The sequence below is a fragment of the Pipistrellus hanaki genome (genome assembly GCF_964339955.1).
Source record: "Pipistrellus hanaki genome assembly, chromosome: 1".
In the NCBI taxonomy this organism is placed as follows: domain Eukaryota; kingdom Metazoa; phylum Chordata; class Mammalia; order Chiroptera; family Vespertilionidae; genus Pipistrellus; species Pipistrellus hanaki.
In genome coordinates this window covers 104112194-104134327 of record NC_140503.1, presented here as the reverse complement: position 1 = coordinate 104134327, position 22134 = coordinate 104112194, and the positions used below count along the sequence as shown (strand labels likewise).

Below are 22134 nucleotides of genomic sequence, written 5' to 3'. Positions count from 1 at the left end.
CATCAAAATACTAATGGCATATTTTACAGACATAGAAGAACTCTCTAAAAATTCATATAGAATAAGAAAAGACCCCAAATAGCCACAGCAATCCTGAGAAAGAAGAATAAAACAAGTGGGATCTCAATACAAGATTTCAAGCTGTATTACAAAGCCACTGTTCTCAAAACAGCTTGGTACTGGCACAAGAACAGACATATAGACCCATATATATTATAGACCATTGGAATAGAATAGAGAACTCAGATATCAATCCAAACCACTATGTTCAATTAATATTTGACAAAGGAGGCATGAACATACAATTGAGTCAAGACAGTCTCTTCAATAAACAGTGTTGGGAAAATTGGACAGATACATGCAAAAAAAAAAGTGAAATTAGACCATCAACTTACACCATACACAAAAATAAACTCAAGATGGGTAAAGAACTTAAACATAACATAGGAAACCATAAAAATACAAGAGGAATCCACAGGCAGAGAAATCTCATGCATATGCTGAAGCAATTTCTTTACTGATAATGCTCCTAGGGCAATGAAAACTAAAGAGAAAATAAACAAACGGGACTATATCAAAATAAAAAGCTTTTGTACAGCAAAAGAAACCATCAACAAAAGAATAAGAAAGCCCACTGTATGGGAGAACATATTTGCAAATGTTATCACTGATAAAGGTTTAATCTACAACATCTACAGGGAAATTATACAACTTAATAAAAGAAATATAAATGATCCAATAAAAAAATGGGCAACATATCTAAATATAAGTTTTTGAAAGAAGACAGGAGGAAGGCCAAGAGACATATGAAAACATGCTAAAAGTCACTAAATCTGAGAGATGTAAATCAAAACGACAATGCAGTACCATCTCACACCTGTCAGAATGGCACTCATCAACAAATCAACAAATGATAAGTGCTAGTGAGGATGCCAGAAAAAGGAACCTTCATGCACTGCTGGTGGGAATGCAGAAAGGTGAATCTACTGTGGAGAACAGTATGGAGTTTCTTCAAAAAACAAACAAAAAACCCCAAAAAACTAAAAATGGAACTCCCATTTGACCCAGTAATCCCACTCCTAAGAAGATATCCCATGAAACTAGAAATGCCAATCAGAAAGGATATATGCACCCCTATGTTCATAGCAGCACAATTCAACATAGCTAAGATTTGGAAACAGCTTAAATGCCCATCAGGAGATGAGTGGATCAGAAAATTATGGTACATTTACACAATGGAATACTATGCTGCTATAAAAAAGAAGAAATTCTTACATTTACAGCAACATGGATGGTCCTGGAGAGCATTATGTTAAGTGAAATAAGCCAGACAATGAAAGAAGAATACCACATGATTTCACTCATTTATGGGGAAAAAAAAGAACATTATAACTTAATGAACAAAAATATGGATATAGAGGCAGTAAAACATTGAACAGACTGTCAAATTACAGCAGAAAGACTGGGGAGTGTTGGGGATGGAGGGGAAAGAGATCAACCAAAGGACTGTATGCGTGCATATACTGTATTTTCTGGCATATAAGACGACTTTTGAAATGAAAAAAAGTCAACCAAAAATCGGGAGCAAAAGACCAAAATTGCACAAAAATTACCTGCAGATCTTGACGGCAAAGTAAGTCTTTTCTTTGAAGTGGGGGGTAGTGTTATATAGCCAATATAGGCCTAAACCTATGTTTTAACTGTAAAATTAGGGGGTCATCTTATACTCCAGAAAATACGGTAAGCACAACCAATAGACAAAAGACACTGGGGGTGGGGATGAGGGCATGTGTCAGGGTGTAGGGGATGTTGGGGAAGGTCAATGGGGGAAAAAAGAGAGATATGTTCTGCTATATGTAATACTTTAAACAATAAAAAAAAGAAAAAAAGAATGGGAGGGGAAAAACCAAGATGGTGGCATAGGTAAACACCTAAACTGCTGCCTAGCACAACAATTTCAAAACTACAACTAAATGACAAAGTGAACATCATCCAGAACCATGGAAAAGCTGGCTGAGTGGGAATTCTACAACTAGAAGGAACAAGTTAAGCACACGGAGAATCAAAGGAGCTGCCAAAGGCTGAGGTAAGGAGACATAGGTACAGGATGCTGAGTGCCTAGCTAGCTTTCTCTAGTGGGAAGGAGACAAAAGCTCCTGACTGAGCTGAACCTCAGTTCCAACTGCACTGAACCCCAGCTCTGGGTGAGACCCTGGGGACCCAGGCTTATGGGGGGGGGGGGGGGCGGGAATCTGGACTGTCAGGTGGAAACTCAGGGGAGCCACGAAAGGCAGAGGTCTGGAGGCATGTGCATGAGTGTGCAAAGAGAGGACTGACTGCTGAATGCCACTGGCTTTCCATAGTGGTTGGGAAACAGAAGCTCCCCCACTATGCTGAAATCCAGTTCTGGGGCGAGAATCTGGAAATACAGATTCATTGGGGGGGGGGGGATTGTCTGGCAATGGGTGCAACTCGAGGATGGCTTGCTCTTAGAGGTGCTTGCAGCAATTACTGAGGGACATTGAGACCCAAGGGCATCACAGGGCAGGGCTGATAGGAAGTCCAGATTTTTGCTCAGCCCTGAGACTCTGCCCCATCCAAGCTGAGCACAGAGGCTTTTGCAATTTTGTAAGTCTTGTCTCATAAAGCTATCTCCATCAAAGAAGTTCTCCCGATGTAGACACAGGTGATCTGCACAGCCAATTGGCCTGGAAATCAATTCCTCCCAGTGATACCAACAACAATCAAGAGTTAACTACAGAGGAGAAAATGGCGACTGGGGACCAGATGTGACTCAGCACCAGAAGGCTTCCACCTCTCCTGGACTTTCCGCCACCCACTCTCCCCAGACTCCACAACTCCCCCATTTCTCCTGCACCTCAGCCATGGGAGAAGGAACACCACATAACCAGACATCCTGAAAAGAGAGACCATGGGGAGACAGAGAAATGGCCCTGATATGAAGGAAAAGCAGGCATCACAAGAAAAGGAAGTAAACGAGTTGGAGGCATGCAGCCTACCAGAGCAAGAATTCAGAGTAATGACCATAGGATGGCTAAAAAGAATGGAAGAGAAATTTGACAATAACCAAGAAGAAGTGAGGAAGAACCATGAGGAATTGAAGAAGAGCCATGAGGAATGGAAGAAGAACCAAGAGGAATTGAAGAAGAACCAAGAAGAAATGAAAAATGACATCACGACCATGAAGAACTCAATAGAAAGCATCAAGAGTAGACTAGATGAAGCAGAGGACTGCATCAGTGAGCAAGAAGACAAGATGGAAAAAAATACCCAATTAGAGCAGCTTCTAGAAAAAAAGATTAAAAAGCAGGAGGAGAGCCTATGGGAGCTTTGGGACAGTACAAAACAAAATAATATTCGAATAATAGGGATTCCAGAAGGAAAGGAAACTGAGGTAGACATGGAAAAAGTATTTCAAGAAATAATGACAGAAATCTTTCCTGAGATAGAGAAGAAAAAACCCATACAAATCCAAGATGCTCCCAGAGTCCCAAGCAAAATGAATCCCAGAAGACAGATGCCAAGGCACATTATAATTAAATTTGCAAACAACAACGACAGAAGACAGATGCCAAGGCACATTATAATTAAATTTGCAAACAACAACGACAAAGTAAGAATCAAAGTAAACGAGTTGGAGGAAGAATTTACCAGAGCAAGAATTCAGAGTAATGACCATAGGATGGCTAAAAAGAATGGAAGAGAAATGGAAGAGAAACAAATTTGCAGCAAGAGAGAGACAGAAAGTTACATACAAAGGAACCCCCATCAGACTAGCAACTGATTTCTCAACAGAAACATATCAGGCCAGAAGGAAATGGGATGAAATATACAAAGTCATGCAAAGGAAGGGTCTGAATCCAAGAATACTGTACCCAGCAAGGCTATCAATCAAAATTGAAGGGGAAATCAGGAGCTTCACAGACAAAAAAAGACTGAAGAAATTTATCTCCACCAAACCAGCAATGCAAGAAATGCTAAAGGGTCTACTGTAAAAATAAAGAAATAGGAAGTGAAGAAGGTACACGGGTATAGAATGAAAATGGCGTCAAATGTGTATGTATCAATAATAACCTTAAATGTAAATGGATTAAATGCTCCAATCAAAAGACATAGGGTAACAGATTGGATAAGAAAACAAGACCCATACATCTGTTGTCTACAAGAAACCCACCTCAGAAAAAAAGATGCACACAGACTGAGGGTGAAGGGATGCAAAAAAGTATTCCAGGCAAATGGAAATGAAAAAAAAGCTGGGTTAGCAATACTTATATCTGGCAAATTAGATCTCAGAGTGAAGGACATAACAAGAGATAATGAAGGCCACTTCATAATATTAACGGGAACAATCCAATAAGAAGAAGTAACCCTGGTAAATATATATGCACCCAATATAGGAGCATCCAAATACATAAAAAAAAAAAAACTGCTGGAGGACATTAAGGGAGAGATTAATAGCAATACAATCATAGTAGGAGATTTTAATATCCCACTGTCACCCTTCGGAAAATCATCTAAACAAAAAATCAGCAAAAAAAAAAATCAATCCGAAATGACTCAATAGACCAGATGGAATTAATTGGCATCTTCAGAACATTCCACCCCAAAGCCACCGAATATACATTCTTCTCAAGTGCACATGGGACACTCTCAAAGATAGACCACATTTTGGGACATAGGCAAAGTCTCTTCAAATTCAAGAAGATAGAAATCATATCAAGCATCTTCTAAGATCATAATGGCATAAAACTGGAAATTAACAACAATAAAAATAATCCAAAGAAATCAAACACATGGAGACTAAACAGCATGCTATTAAACAAGGATTGGATTACCAGAGAAATCAAGGAAGAAATTAAAAACATCCTGGAAACAAATGACAATGAAAACACAACAATCCAAAATCTATGGGACACAGCAAAAACAGTTTTGAGAGGGAAGTTCATATCCCTACAAACCTATTGCAAAAAACTAGAAAAAACAGTAACAAATGATCTAACTCTACAACTCAAAGAGTTAGAAAAAGAGCAACAAGAAAAGCCCAGTGTAAGCAGGAGGAAGGAAATAACAAAAATCAGAGCACAGCCGAAACCGGTTTGGCTTAGTGGTAGAGTGTCGGTCTGGGGACTGAAAGGTCCTGGGTTCGATTCCGGTCAAGGGCATGTACCTTGGTTGTGGGCACATCCCCAATAGGGGGTGTACAAGAGGCAGCTGATTGATGTTTCTCTCTCATCGATATTTCTGGCTCTCGATCTCTCTCCCTTCCTCTGTGTAAAAAATCAATAAAATATATATTTTTTAAAAAAAATCAGAGCACAGATAAACGACATAGAGACCAAAGAAACAATACATAAGGTCAACAAAACCAAGAGCTGGTTCTTTGAAAGGATAAAAAAGATAGATGGACCTCTAGCCAGGCTAACCAAGAAACAAAGAGAGAGGACCCAAATAAACAAAATCAGAAATGAAAGAGGTGAAATAACAACAGACCCCACTGAAATACAACAGATTCTTATGAATACTATGAACAACTGTATTCCAACAAACTGAACAACCTGGAGGAAATGGACATATTCCTAGAAAAATACAAACTTCCAAAACTCAATTAGGAAGAATCTAAAAATCTCAATAGACCAGTGACTTGGGTAGAAATTGAAACAGTCATCAAAAAGCTTCCAGCAAACAAAGCCCAGGGCCAGATGACTTCACAGGAGAGTTTTACCAAACATTCAAGGAAGAACTAAAACCTATCTTCCTCAGACTATTCCAGAAAATCCAAGAGGAAGGAACACTACCAAACTCCTTCTATGAAGCCAGCATCACCTTAATACCAAAACCAGATAAAGACAACTCAATGAAAGAGAATTACAGGCCAATATCCCTCATGAACATAGATGCCAAAATCCTCAACAAAATTCTAGCAAATCGACTCCAGAAGAACATCACAAAGGTCATATACCGTGACCAAGTAGGATTTACTCCAGGAATGCAAGGATGGTACAATATCTGCAAATGAATAAACGTGATACATCACATAAACAAATTGAAAGATAAAAATCATATAGTCATATCAATTGATGCAGAAAAAGCATTTGATAAAATCCAACACCGTTTCCTGGTAAAAACTCTTAACAAGGTGGGAGTACAAGGATCATACCTCAACGTAATAAAAGCTATATATGATAAACCCACAGCCAACATTATACTCAATGGGCAAAAACTAAAACCATTCCCTCTAAGAACAGGAACAAGACAGGGATGCCCACTCTCACCACTCCTGTTTGACATAGCACTGGAAGTACTAGCCATTGCAATTAGACAAGAGGAGGAAATAAAAGGCATCCAAATTGGAAAAGAAGAAGTAAAGTTATCCTTATTTGCAGATGACATGATATTGTACATAAAAAACCCAAAAGACTCCATTAAAAAACTAATTGACTTAATAAATGAATTTGGCAATGTAGCAGGATACAAAATTAATGCCAAGAAATCCATGGCATTTCTATACACCAACAGTGAAACTACAGAAACAGAGACTAAAAATGTAATTCTATTTACCATCGCACCAAAAAAATTAAGACACCTAGGAATAAATTTAACTAAGGAAGTAAAGGACCTATTTGAGGAAAACTACATGACACTGAAAAAAGAGATAGAGGAAGATGTAAGGAGATGGAAGAACATACCATGCTCATGGATTGGTAGAATCAACATCATCAAAATGTCCATACTTCCTAAAGCAATCTATAGGTTCAATGCACTCCCCATTAAAATACCAACGACATATTTCCCTGACCTAGAAAGAACTCTCCAAAAGTTCATTTGGAACAATAAAAGACCCTGAATAGCCACAGCAATCCTGAGAAAGAAGAGTAAAGTAGGAGGGATCTCTACCAGACTTCAAACTATATTACAAAGCCACTGTTCTCAAAACAGCCTGGTACTGGCACAAGAACAGACATATAGATCAATGGAATAGAATCGAGAACCCAGATATTAACCCAAATCACTATGCTCAATTAATATTTGACAAAGGAGGCACGAATATACAATGGAGTCAAGACAGTTTCTTCAATAAATGGTATTGGGAAAATTGGACAGACACATGCAAAAGAATGAAACTAGATCACCAACTTACACCATTCACAAAAATAAACTCAAAATGGATACAGGACTTAAACATCAGATGGGAAACCATAAAAATACTAGGAGCATCCACAGGCAGCAAAATCTCAGACGTATACCAAAAGAACTTCTTCACTGATACTGCCCCTAGGGCAATGGAAGCTAAAGAGAAAATAAACAAATGGGACTACATCAAAATACAAAGCTTTTTCACAGCAAAAGAAATCATCAACAAAACAACAAGAAAGCCCAGGGTATGGGAGAACATATTTGCAAATAATACCACTGATAAAGGTTTAATCTCCAACATCTACAGACAGCTGATACAACTAAATAAAAGGAAGATGAATGATCCAATTAAGAAATGGGCAGTGGACCTAAATAGAATATTTTAAAAGGGGACAGAAGGAAGGCCAAAAGGCACATGAAAACATGCTCAAAGTCACTAATTATCCGAGAGATGCAAATCAAACGACAATGCAGTACCATCTCACACCTGTCAGAATGGCCAACATCAACAAATCAACAAACGACAAGTGTTGGCGAGGTTGTGGAGAAAAAGGTACCCTTGTGCACTGCTGGTGGGAATGCAGACTGGTGCAACCACTGTGGAGAACAGTGTGGAGTTTCCTCAAAAAACTGAAAATGGAACTCCCATTTGACCCAGTAATCCCACTCCTAGGAATATATCCCAAGAAACTAGAAACACCAATCAGAAAGGATACATGCACCCCTATGTTCATAGTAGCACAATCTACAATAGCCAGAATTTGGAAACAGCCTAGGTGCCCATCAGCAGCTGATTGGATCAAAAAACCATGGTACATCTACACAATGGAATACTATGCTACCATAAAAAAGGAGGAATTCTCATCATTTGCAGCAACCTGGATAGAATTGGAGAACATCATGCTGAGTGAAATAAGCCAAGCAATGAAAGAGAAACACCACATGACCTCACTCATTTGTGGATGATAAAGAACATTATAAATTGATGAACCAAGAGACAGATATAGAGACAATAAAGCAAAAGGCAGACTGACAAATTACAGTGGGCAGGGGAGGAAGATCTGGGGGAGATAATAGATCAACCTAAGGACTTGTGTACATACATATAAGTACAACCAATGGACATAAAGCTCTGGGGAGGGAGGGTATGGATGGGAGGGAGGGGGGCAAAAAGAAAAAAGAGTTAACTACAACAAGGCTGTACTCACAGTCCACAAAGGGGTGCACCAAGAGTATCCACCTCAGGTAACTGGGGAGGCTGAACCACTGGTTGATATAGGACACCTTGCACACAGAGCTACTCTACCAACTCAGGGAAGCAGTGAAAATGTAAAGACAAAGAAACAGACCACAAATGAAAGAAATGGAGGAAAACAAATGACTGGATATAGAGTTCAAAACCACAGTTATAAGGTTTTTCAAGAATTTCCTGGAAAAGGCTAATAAATTTAGTGAGATCCTTGAATATATGAAAAAAAGACCAACTAGAAATTAAACATACACTGACTGAAATAAAAAATATATATATATTATACAGAGACCCAAGGGCAGACTAGAAGAACACAAGAATCAACTCAAAGTTTGAAATACAAAGAAGCAAAAAACAACTCAACTAGAAAAGCCAAAAGAAAAAAGCCCCAAAAATTTAAGATAGTGTAAGAAGCTTCTGGGACAAGTTCAAGCATATTAACATCAGAATAATGGCAGTGCCAGAAGAAGAGAGAGAGAACAAGATACTGAAAACCACTGAAACTGGTTTGACTCAGTGGATATAGCATCGGCCTCCGGATTGAAAGGTCCCAGGTTTGATTCCGGCCAAGGGCATGTACCTTGGTTGCGAGCACATCCCCAGCAGGGGGTGTGCAAGAGGCTGCTGAACGATGATTCTCTCTTATCGATGTTTCTAACTCTCTGTCCCTCTTTCGTCCTCTCTGTAAAAAATCAATAAAATATATATATTTTAAAAGATACTGAAGAAATAATAACTGAAAACTTCCCCACCTGGTGAAAGAAATAGACTTACAAGCCCAGGAAGTTTACAGAACCCCAAACAAAAGAAATCCAAAGAGGACCACACCAAGACACATAATAATTAAAATGCCAAGAGCAAAAGACAGAGAATATTAAAAGCAGCAAGAGAAAAACAGTTAATTACCTACAAGGAAGCACCCATACAATTGTCAGCTGATTTCTCAACAGGAACTATGCAGGTCAGAAAGGAGTGGCAAGAAACATTCAAAGTGATGAATAGCAAGAACTTACCCTGTTTCCCCGAAAATAAGATAGTGTCTTATATGAATTTTTTCTCCCAAAGTTGTGCAAAGTCTTATTTTCAGGGGATGTCTTATCTTTTCATGTGCTAGGTCTTATTTTCAGAGGATGTCTTATTTTGGGGGAAAAAGGTACAACCAAGATTACTCTATCCAGCAAAGCATTCATTTAGAATTTAAGGTCAGATGAAGAGCTTCACAGATAAGGAAAATCTAAAGGAGTTCATCAATACCAAACCAGTATTATATGAAATGCTGAAAGGTATTCTTTAAGAATAGGAAGAAGAAGAAAAAGGTAAAGATAAAAATTATGAACAACAATTACATATCTATCAAGTAATCTAAAAATCAAGTGAATAAAAAATATGATGAGCCTAAACCGGTTTGGCTCAGTGGATAGAGCATCAGCCTGTGGACTGAAGGGTCCCAGGTTCAATTCCAGTCTAGGGCATGTACCTTGGTTGCGGGCACATCCCCAGTAGGGGGTGTGCAAGAGGCAGCTGATCAATGATTCTCTCTCATCGATGTTCCTAACTCTCTATCCCTCTCTCTTCCTCTCTGTAAAAAATTCAATAAATATATATTTTTTAAAAATCTGATGAACAGAATAAACTGGTGAATATAATAGAATCGGGGTCATAGAAAAGGAATAGACTGAAAATTCTCAGGGGAAAGGTGTGGAGGGTTCAGGAAGAGACTGGACAGAAAGCATTCACCTATGGATGAGGACAGTGGGAGTGAGGTAGGGGCAGAGGGTAGGGTGAGAAGCTGGTGGAGGGGAGCTATGGGGGGGGGAAAGAGGAAAAATTGTAATAATCTGAACAATAAAGATTTATTAAACTTAAAAAAGAATGCAAAAAAAGAGAAAATGAACACATTTTGATTAGTCAGAAGATTATCTAACACAGATCAGTTGGTAGTAAAATACTTAGAAATTGTAAAGGCCCAAGACTTAATACACATGTCTCCTCTCTCTCAAGTATGTGGTAGAGAACATTTAGAAACTAGGAGTGAGAAAAGGAAGGAATTGAGAGATCTTGTCATCAAAACCTGCATGAAGGATTATCCATGGATGCATTTGGAATATATATTACTTAAGACCCATCACTTGTCAAGAAATATCTGTGTAACATGTAACTACTAGAATTATAAATTCTACTGCCACACCTATTTCAGGCCAGATTTGCTTTTCTTGATCTCTTGAGCTGATCTGAATATAAACAGGTATTGAAGTGGGATACCACATGCACAGAATTAATCAATGATGTGATACTTGAAAAACTTGTATGAAAAGGAAGAGAAAAATGATAAACTCAGGCTGGTGCTATTGGTTGGGGCCCAGATGACCAGGACATATAGGCCAAAACAAGCAGAAGCATTATTAGCATGGAGGCTTCCTTTGTGCAACTGCCCTCAATCTGACAAGAAGTGTTGGATTCCAAACAACAGGAGAGCCCCCAGCACTGTGAACTTAGTTCCTGAACAGACTCCAAGTTGCATCACATTCTGAGCTCTGGGCATGCTATTCTCTTTGACTGAAATGCCTGCCCACCCCCTTCCTCCTTTTTTTACTGACTGCTTCTTGTTCATCTTTGATATTTCAGCTTAAACATTTCTACCTCTGGGAGTCCACTTTGACCTCCCTAACTAATTATGTGCCTTTTGTTTGTGTCCCCACAGTTCTCCTAGGACTTGAAAAGAACTGATCACGCTGAATTACACATTGATATAGAGCTCCATGAGGCCAAGTGCCAGGTCAGCCTTGCTCACATCTGTATTTCTAATATGGAGTAGAAGATATTGATTGGATGGTTAAATAAACTGCATCCCAGCCTGTCTGCTTCTTAGCTTATTGGATACTCTCAGCTGTGGGACTATAGTGTTTGTAGCTAGGGCATAGAAGCTGGCCAACAATGACCTTGATGCTAACAGAATTTCAAGCAGAAATTTTTGGGACAAGTAAACCAGAGGTTTGGTATGTGGCCTGGAACTTCTCAAAGACCAGTCTGGAAAGAATGAGATGGGAAAGGAGGATATGTGTGTGAAGGGGAAGAAGGAAACTTAGTAATATATCTTTAGGCAAAGAAGGGGTGATAACATCTTGACCAGAAACTGAGAATTGGAGACCAGAGGTCAGAGAATCTAAAAGGATGAAAGAAGAATTTTTTTAGAGGAATTAACTCTACAATAGAACCATGGAGCTACCAGAGCTCCTTGTTCTGAGCATGAAGTCTGAGAGGGTATGCAGAATGGGTGGAGGTCAATAAATGTCTTTCATTTGGATGCCATTCTCTCCCTGACCTTGGAAAGCTTCTTTCTTCTAATAAAGCCATGGCTGATCTTGGGTAAGGCAGGCAGAGGCTTATCTAAGGAATATAGTCAGCAGGCATCAGGTGAATGAAAAGGGAGAAAGACATCAAGAACTGACGCCATGGAAAAAAATAAGACATCCGGAATAGGGAGGATCCAAGATGGCTGCACAGGTAAACACCTAATCGCAGCCGTGCACAACAATTTCAATAAAATACAACTAAAATATAAAACAGAAATTACCCAGAACTACGGGAAAGTCGACTGACTGGAAATTCTAGAATGAGAAGCAAGGAGAAAACCAGAAGGAAGAGCAGAGGAGCTGTAAAAGCCTAAGGTACAGAGACACGCAGCGCGCGCCGAGAGAACGGAGCTGGAGAGGAGGGGGCGGCTGAGTGCCTGGCTGGTGTTCCCTAGAGGGAAGGAGATAAAAGCTCTGGACTGTGCTGAACCCCAGACCCAACGGCGCTGAACCCCAGTTCTAGGCCAGACCCTGGGGACCCAGGCTCAAACAGAGAGAGCCTGGGCTGTGAGGCAGAATATCGGGGGAGCGGCGAAAGGCAGAGCCCCCGGAGGTGAGCACATTGCACGCAGAGGATGGACTGTTGACTCTGCTGCTAGATTGCCCTAGCAGGAAGGAGACAAAAGCTCCAGATTGTGCTGAGCCCCAGTTCCGACTGCACTGAACCTCAGTTCTAGGCCAGACCCCAGGGACCCAGGCTCATACAGAGGGAGACTGGGCTGTAAGGCAGAAACTCGGAGGAGCGGTGAAAGGCAGAACCCCCAGAGGCGCGCACATTGCGCGCAGAAAAATCCCATGGCTGTGCCGTGGGATTGCCCTGGCTGGAAGGAGACAAAAGCTCCAGACTGCTCTGAACTCCACTTCCAATCCCACTTCCAACTGAACTGAACCCCAGTTCTGGGCTCATTGGGGGAGAGACTAGACTGTTTGGTAGCAGGCAAAACTCGAGGGCACCTCACTCTCAGAGGTGCTTGCAGCGAGTACCAAAGGACACTGAGGAACACTGAGACTCAGGAGCCACATAGGGCATGGTTGATGGAAGCCAAGGCTGTAGACTCCACCCTGAACTCTGCCCTATCCAGGCAGAACACAGAGACTTTTAAGGCTACCAACTCAGGGAAGCTGTGAAAATGCCGAGACAAGGAAATAGATCACAAATGAAAGAAATGGAGGACAAAAAGCGACTGGATATAGAGTGCAAAACCACACTTATAAGGTTGTTCAAGAATCTCCTAGAAAAGGCAGATAAAATAAACGAGACCTATGAGGATATGAAAAGGGATCAACTAGAAATAATAAGGGATAAACAAGAAATAATAAGGGATCAACAAGAAATAAAGAATGCATTGTCTGAAATACAAAATATTATACAGAGTCCTAAAAACAGAATGGAAGATCGCAAGAATCAAGTCAAAGATTTGGAACATAAAGAGCCATAAGACACTCCTCCGCAGAAGCAAGAAGGCAAGAGAATCCAGAAAGTTGAAGATAATGTAAGAAACCTCTGGGACAACTTCAAGTGAACCAACATCAGAATTATGGGAGTCCCAGAAGATGAGAGAGAGCAAGATATCAAAAACATACTGAAAGAAATAGTGACAGAAAACTTCCCCCACCTGGTGAAAGAATTAGACTTACATGTCCAGGAAGCACACAGAACTCCAAACAAAAGGAATCCAAAGAGGACCACACCAAGACACATCATAATTAAAATTCCAAGAGCAAAAGACAAAGAGAGAATATTAAAAGCAGCAAGAGCAAAGCAGGTGGTTACCTATAAAGGAGCACCCATACGATTGTCAGCTGATTTCTCAACAGAAACCATGCAGGGCAGACAGGAATGGCAAGAAATATACAAGGTGATGAATAGTAAGAACCTACAGCCAAAAATAATCTACCCAGCAAAGCTATCACTCAGAATCGAAGGCCAGATAAAGAGGTTCAGTAATAATAATAATAAAAAAAGCTAAAGGTGTTCATCACTGCCAAACCAGAATTATATGAATTGCTGAAGGGGGTTCTTTTGGAAGAGAAAGTAAATAAAGATAAAAACTATGAACACCAAATACATAACTATCAACAAGTGAATCTAAAAACCAAGGAAATTAAAAAAAAATCTGATGAACAATATTAACTGTTGAATATACGATAATAGAATCAGAGGTATGGAAGGGGAGTGAACTGACGATTCTCGGGGAAAAGGGGAGAGGGGGGTGTGGGAAGAGACTGACTGAACATAAACGGTGCACCCATGGATGAGGACAATGAGGGGTGGGGAAAGGGCAGAGGGTGGGGTGGGAACCTGGTGGAGGGGAGCAATGGTGGGGGGGGGGCGGGAAGAGGAACATTTGTAATAACATGAACAATAAAGATTTATAAAAAAAAAAAAATGTAAGCCGAAGCTGGTTTGGCTCAGTGGTAGAGCATTGGTTTGTGGACTGAAGGGTCCCAGGTTCGATTCCGGTCAAGGGCATGTACATTGGTTGCGGGCACATCCTCGGTAGGGGGTGTGCAAGAGGCAGCTGGTTGATGTTTCTCTCTCATTGACGTTTCTAGCTCTCTATCTATCTCCCTTCCTCTCTGTAAAAAATCAATAAAATTTATTAAAAAAAAAAAAAAAAGTAAAAAGCACAGGTTTCAACTGCACCTGTTCTTAAGGAGCATTGGTCTTTCTGCACCAGGAAACAGTGCAGCTAAAAACCTTTCAAAATTATTCCATGGTCTTCAGCATAGAGTCAAATTCCTTAATGTGGTCTACAAAGTCTATCAATCTCATCTTTGACCATGAATAGCCAGGCAATTACAATTAAGTAATGAGTGGCCCAACCTAGAGTGGACTGGATTCTCTGCAATCAGAAGAATCTAGAAAAGGAGACTAACTCTAGCCTTATTCTTCAAACAAAGAAGAACCTGGAAAAACAGAAATGAACCCTCTCTAGGGGAAAGGTGATAAGAGCCTCTTTCCTCTATCTGCAGCATCTGTTTAGGCTCTTCCAGACTCTTTTGGGTCTGGGGACCCTCTGGCCTCATCTCTTCTTTATTTTTAAGGTTTTAAAATTGATTTTTAGAGAGGAAAGGAAAGAGAGAAACATTAATCAGCTGCCAGCTGTCTCTTGCACGCCTCCTATCAGGGATGGAGCCCACAATCCCTGGCATGTGCTCTGACTAGAAATTGAACTGGCAACTTTTTGGTGCATAGGACAATGCTCAACCAATTGAGCGACACCAGCCAGGTCTCATCCTTTCTTAGTCTGAGCTGGGATGGCTAAGCTGTTTCTAGAATGGAGCAACTCTGGACCCTACTTGTCCCCTTACCCAAGGAGGTTCTAGTAATAAATTATGGGTAGAATTGACTCCAGGTGTGGTTCCATCATTCCCTACATGGGTGATACCCCGAGTTTTGTCAAGCAGGGAAGTTATCTCCTCGGCCCTCACTAGCAGCTGGTTTCACTTGGATTGGACGGTTCATCTGAAAGACATAGGACCAACATATCCAGTCAGCATGACTGCCTGGCCCTTGGGCCTCCCAGCTTCTCTATCCCTGACTCCTTAGGATCTAAGCTCTGGCACCTTTGAACTCTGCTCTCCACCTGTCTCACTTGGGATTATATATTTTCTCTTAAGATTCCTTCCTTAAACCTGGAATTTACAAGGTGCTTAAAACCTGAAGGGTTGGGTGTTGGGAAGTTCAGTGGCAAGTGCAGGACAGACTGCGGAGACTAATGAGATTCTGTTGCCTTGGGCTCTGGGCAGGGACCACGTGAGGCCTGTCCCTCTGGCTCCTAGACTTCCTTGAAGACTTTGGGTGGGAAAGTAGAACTGATATTGTAGATTTGTGGCCTCAAATATAATATAATTCTGTGTCATTTAGATTAAACAATCTGGAACCAGACAGACTTAGTGCTGTCTGTTCCCAACTCTGCCATTTAATGGTTGTATGATTTCCAGTAAGCTACTTTCTTATTCAACTTGTTAAATGGGGGAGAACCTTTACCAAGTTTTTGTGTCACCACACTTCCTCATGGATGTTGGCATTCTTCAGGGCATCATCTTCAGCCCTGCTCATTCTGCTCTTCTCATTCTCCCTGGATAATCTCATCCAGTCACCTATCTTCTAAGCTTCAGACCCACATGCCAAGATGCTTGCTTGCTGGGTATCCACTAAAAAGTCTCACTGGCACCTTCCACTTGACACATCAAAACCAGAGTTCATCTTTTTGCCCAAATCTGATTCTTCCAGTCATCTAAGCCAGCGTTTTTCAACCGCTGTTCAGCGGCACACTAGTGTGCCGAGAGATGTTGCCTGGTGTGCCGTAGGTGCAGACAAGACAAGAATTTTATAATTTTTCACTATTTTGTTTACTTAATATTTCATAATAAAGTAATTATAAAATACTTTCTTTGTGTTTATTTGATTCCTATTCAAGAGAATTACTTTATATATAGTCAATATAGGCACAGAGTTAAATTTTTTAACATTTTCTAATGGTGGTGTGCCTTGTGATTTTTTTCATGAAACAAGTGTGCCTTTGCCCAAAAAAGGTTGAAAAACACTGATCTAAGCTATAAACCCCCAAAACAGCTTGATCCTTCCTCCGCTCCCCGCCCCCCAACCAATTTTACCTTCTAATTCAGGGGTTTCCTGATCAGGGGTGGATAAGAATCACTTGGGAACCAAATCAGATTCTTAGGCTGGGGGATTTTACAAGTTCTTAGGTGATGTAAATATACTCCACTCCACACATTCCCATTCCCCAATAACCCTGAGAGAATTCATGACTGAATCTCCATCTCACTTTCTTCTCATGGGTGTTGTGGATCACATGAAATAATGGGGGCACAAAAGGTCTTTGTAAATGGCCAAGAGCTGGGTGCATAGGGTGTGAGGAATTATTGTTGGGACAGACAGCTTTATTGCCAGAAGGAAAGAATAGCAGCCTTCCAAGTCATGGAGAAGGAGTACTGATACCCAGATAGCCTGAGAAGGTTATGATCTGGCTCTCTCCTCTCAGGACATGCACTATTTTTGCACCAATCAAAAGTCATTCCATCCTCTACCAATGTGCTTGTTGCTGAGACAGCAGGCAGTTTCCTGTTACCATAGCCGCAAATGCTACCCAGTAACCATGGTAATGCCCTGGCAGTCACAGCTGAGCAATTTACTTTGTAAAAAAAAAAGGAAAGGAAAACAGGCCAAGCCTCAATCAATGCTATTACCCTCTCATCCAAAGCTCATGTTCTGCTCTGACACACCCATCATGGGTGGTGGAGCACCTGCAATGTGCCACTGTGAGTGGGGACCAAGTCACCAGCAGGACTCAGGCTGCAGTCTAGAGAGGGTGACAAATCAATACAAGCAGATCAGGGTGAGCTGGACAGGTCTGGACCAGAGACAAGGAGAATAGGACTTGTCCCTTGGCATGGCCACCTGTGATTGTGGAGGAGAGACCAAGAGATAGAAGACTAGAGATACGAGATGAAGATAAATGGGAAGACAGAAATCATGAGAGAGAGAGAGAGAGAGAGAGAGAGAGAGAGAGAGAGAGAGAGAGAGTAAGAAACAGACCTAGAAAGGGGCAAGGGAATAGAGAAACACTGGTGGAGATAAGAAGGAAATGGGGGGGGGCAAGGGGTCAGGAAAGAAAGGCAGGGAGGAGAGTGGCAGGGGGCGGTGCGGAGAGAAGACTCTTAAATAAATATTGAGCATTTCTCTCTGGAGCCTAGAATAATGAGCACATGTGACAGTAGTGGTTTCCACAGCAGCTGCTTCCCCAGGCTGGATTTCCAGGGACATAGAGCTCATTGGTATTCTGGGGAATGTCCCTGTCCTCCTCTACAACTTTTCTATTCTTGGATGGAGACTTGGAATTAAGTGGTATGTACATGTCCCACATGGACCATGAGTGAGAAGCTGGGAAGCTAGGCTTTCCACCACTTGGGCATGCTACTAGCATTTTCTGAACTTTGTGAAGATCCCCAGGCTGGGGCCTTTAGGGGAGACAGTGATGACCACACAAACCCTATCCTCAAAGTCACACAGAGTGAAACATAATGCCACCATTTTCTAAGAGCCTAGTGTGTGCCAGGCCCTTCCTGGGCATTTTACATACTTTGTCTCTAAATTTCTTTCAACCACTATGCAAGGTAATATCATTGTCTCCATAGTATCCTATAAAATAAAAGAGTAATATGCAGAGGCTTCCCCCATGAGGTCAAAGATCCTGCCCCCATGTTGACACAAGATGGTCACCACAAGACGGCCAGCAGGGGAGGGCAGTTGGGAGGGACTAGGCCTGCAAGGGAGGGCAGTTGTGGGTGATCAGGCCAGCAGGGGAGGGCAGTTAGGGGTGACCCAGGACTGTAGGGGAGATCAGTTGGAGTGTCCAGGCCTGCAGGAGAGGGCAGTTAGGGGTGACCAGGCCTGCAGGGGAAGGCAGTTAAGGGCAAACATGCTGGCAGGGGAGCAATTAGACATCAATCAGGCTGGCAGGGGAGTGGTTAGGGGTTGATCAGGCTGGCAGGCAGAAGCGATTAGGGGCAATCAGGAAGGCAGGCAGGTGAGCAGTTGGGAGCCAGCAGTTTTGGATTGTGAGAGGGATGTCCGACTGCCCATTTAGGCCCATTTAGGATCAGGCCTAAACGGGCAGTTGGACATTCCTTGAAGGGTTTCAGATTAGAGGGGGTACAGGCAGGGCTGAGGGACACCCCACCACCACCCATGAATGAATTTTTTGCACTGGGCTTCTAGTAGAGGAGAAAGCTGAAGGTGAGGGAGGATAATCACATGTCTAAGATCACATGGTGGGCAAGTAGTTGAGCTAAAATTTGCACCCAGTTCTGTCTGACACTGAAGTCAATGATTTTTGCATTGAGCTTCTGGGCTCTGTTTTTATGACATGAACACAAGAAAAAGGGCACAGAGGGACTGAAGCCACAGGAGGAGTGCAAGGTAATGTGCTCTGGGAAAAGCTGAGTTCAGATGGAGAGGTTGACTCAGGAAAAACTTCATAGAGGAGGCAGATTTGACCTGGGGGTTCATTTGCAGGACTGAAGTCATTGGGTCATGTGGAGATAATGGGAGATGTAGGGCTTCAAGCTGAGCACTCCAGATGCCTTGGGTATGGAGAGGGAGCTGCCAGTCTGAATAAGGAGCAAGGGTTCTGGTGGGCATGGAAGTAGCCAGCATAGAATAAATTACTTTAGGGTCAGATAGACATAGATTTAAATCCTAGCTCAACCACTGTCAACTAAATTCTCTGAGCCACATTAGTAAAAAGGAAAATCATGACCTACTTTGCAGGGTTGTGGTGAAAATGACAATGGTTAGTTCTTAGTAGGTGCATCAAATGTAATACGGGCTTCTTCTTTTCTTTTTGTAGTGGGAGGGTGTGAAACAAAAATAGGCAGGGGACAGAACAAGACAGGTTTTGAAAACCATGACAAAGAATTTTGACTTTGTTGTATTTCAAAGGCAATAAGGATCTAAGGGAAGATTTTAACTAGGGGAATAATCTTATGAAATATCCCATGAGCTGTCACCATGCAGAGAAAAGATTTGAAAGGGGCAGATTAGAGGTAGAAAAACCAGTATGATACAGGTAAGGTGGGAGGGTAATCTAGAGAGGGCTAAAAGAAATGGACAGATTCAAGAGATGTTTCAGGAGAATTAACTGGACTGAAGTTCTAGTGAATGTGGGGATTGAGGGAAAGGAGAAAATGTTGGCTGACTCTCAGTTTATAGCTTAGGTTTTGGGGAAGTTGGCAGTTTGGAGGTGCAGAGAAAGTCTGCAGGAGAGTAGCCCAAGAGGATGAGGACAAAATTGAGCTCTGGGCCTAAGGTTTCCACAGTGAAGTGGTTAGGGAGAACACCCATGATTTAGGTGCACTGCATGTGGCTGAAGGAGAAAAAGGGTTGCAAACATGAATTTCCCAAGCAACCCTGCCTTGCCTTGTTTCTGCCACAACAAGGAGACAGACTTGGGAGTTGGATGATATAATCATGGTTCCTTTTTGGGAACCTTTGCCTCCTTGGCCAAAAACTTATCATGAAAACTCAAGTGAGCTCTTGAGCTTGGCTGAGCACTTATTTCCTTGATGGTTTCTTAGGTAGTCCAGGCTCATGTGTTATTAAGAACCAGCCTTAGAAGGGAAATTAAGAGAGAGAAAATCAGAAAGAGAAGAGAACAACCTACTCCAGGTAGTGAAGTGGGGAAGGTTTGAGGCAGTATAGATAGGCAAGAGACCCTGGTCCTTCTGCCCATCAACAGAGGGAAGGCAAAATTCTACCCCTTCTCTCTCCTTGATTTGCCTAAAATCCATGCCTTTGGTCTCAGCACTGCTCTCTTCAGACTCTTCTGCTCTGATGCCAACTCATCTCTCCACTCAGCACTCATGCCCTGAGTCCTTTCCCCTAATATTGAAAGAGTGTTTATCAGAATTTTTCTGAAGAAGGGACAACTGGCAATTCTAAGAGAGGTGTCATGAGTACAGAGAAAAAGCAAACATTAGTATTTTCAGCACATTGCTCTATCTTACTCCCCTTCTCTAATTCAATCTACTACCAAGCCTCATTGGTTCTAGAATATATATAGAAATCCTCAAGTTCCTCCTTTTCTCCCATTCCTTCCCTATCCCCAGCTCCAGGTTAGTGTCATCATTCATTTGCACTCAAGCAACAGTGTTCTAAAGGGTAATTCTGCCTCCAATGTTGCTTCCTTTCCAAACCAACCTTCACACTGTAGCCCGAGTGATCTTTTAAAACCAATCCTTCACTCTTCCATGCTTAAAATCTCCCAATGATTCTCCATTGCAAGCCTCTCAGTAAAGCCCTAGATCCCAATCCCAAGATTGGCAGTCAAAATATATGAGTCCTGCCTGCCCTGCTGCCCAAAATACACAATATTCTCCATTCACAAGGAGCCTTAGTCATCTTTGCTGGACACCTTCTCTACCAGTTCTCACCCCAGAATTCCAGAAGTGGCCTTTGTCTTTAGGTTTCTAGATCCTCAAATATGATGACACTAGAGGCCCAGTGCAAGAATTTATGCACTGGTGGAGTCTGGCTGGACCACCCTGATTGGGTCTATTGGGTCAGGCTGGCCAGAGGGAGAAGACAATAGGCAGTTGGCAGGCCGGACCCACTCCCTGGTCAAACTCCCAGTCTAGGGGTCAATTTGTATATTAGCCTTTTATTAAATAAGATCTGATCACTATTCAGCTCTGATAGCATCTCCTCTGTGAAGCTTCTCCCTCTTCGCTCCTGATGCTTCTTTTACACACTTAGATGTTAACCCTCCTGAGATGCAATGAGTTACTTCTAGGCTTGAAGATTTTTGAGGACAAAGGCTCTGATTCACTGGGTGGCTGCTAGCACATAAATGCCTTTATGTGTCTTAGAAAAAATGTGTCCCATTCTCTGAATGACACATTTCTGCACATGGCTTGGTCAGTAGAGTATGACTGGATTTTAGCCCCTATCTGCCCTTTCCACTCAAGCTGTTTTGTGCAGGACACAACCTGCAAAAGCAAATGTACTAAGTTATAACCATCTCCTTCACAGTGTTTGAAAGGCTGGATGCCCAAGGGAAAGAAGGTCATAAGCAGGGAGAGAGACAAATTAGAGCGCAGTTTCTGAAGGTGGGGCTGAGGTTGGTCTTCACTTTCCTTAGGTAGATTCTGGAGCCTAAAGTTAGACTGAAAAAAGTGTTTCTAGCTTCATGGAGAAGGAGCTGCAGAAGATGGAACTGATGACTGAAGTCTGAAGGAAGTCAAGCTTTGATAGGTGAAAAAATTAGCAGGTGGAAGGGAACCAAGGAGAGGTCCCAGATCAGCAGTTACCTTAGGGCCTTGGTTGGCAAACTGTGGCTTTCGAGCCACATGCGGCTATTTGGCCCTTTGAGTATGGCTCTTCCACAAAATACTATGGCCTGGGCTAGTCTGTTTTGAAGAAGTGGCATTAGAAGAAGGTTAAGTTTAAAAAATTTGGCTCTCAAAAGAAATTTCAATTGTTGTACTGTTGATATTAGGCTCTGTTGACTAATGATTTTGCCGACCACTGCCCTAGGGGTTTCTCTTTGGAGCTGACCCAACATTTCCTGGGCCCAATGGTAGTCCTGTCTGTCTCTAGGAGCCCAAATTGATATTATTCTTTCTCTCCAGCAGATAGCAGCTATGCCCAAGACATAGTGCTTGCAGAGAGCTGGGCACTACCTCCCTCCATGCTGGTATGGGTGTGAGGCCAGTGACTAAAGCTGCCACTACCCCTGGCAGGCCCAGAGAAAAGATTGATGGCACAGACGTTGCTGGGGCTGACCAACAAAGACATTAATTTTCATTTAGGAGAATTAAACATTAATTTTCACTTTGTTAAACTAGATA

General features: G+C 41.9%; 1 protein-coding gene across 1 annotated transcript in view; it reads right to left on the bottom strand.

The window, feature by feature from the left end:
• The window catches only part of CELF6 (CUGBP Elav-like family member 6), a gene marked incomplete at both ends in the record, with an annotated part of 43178 nt that overhangs the window by 12645 nt on the left and 8399 nt on the right, over nt 1-22134 (bottom strand). The window contains 1 exon segment of the mRNA XM_084898125.1: nt 15178-15226. Within this exon segment, the coding sequence (XP_084754251.1) occupies nt 15178-15226 (49 nt within the window).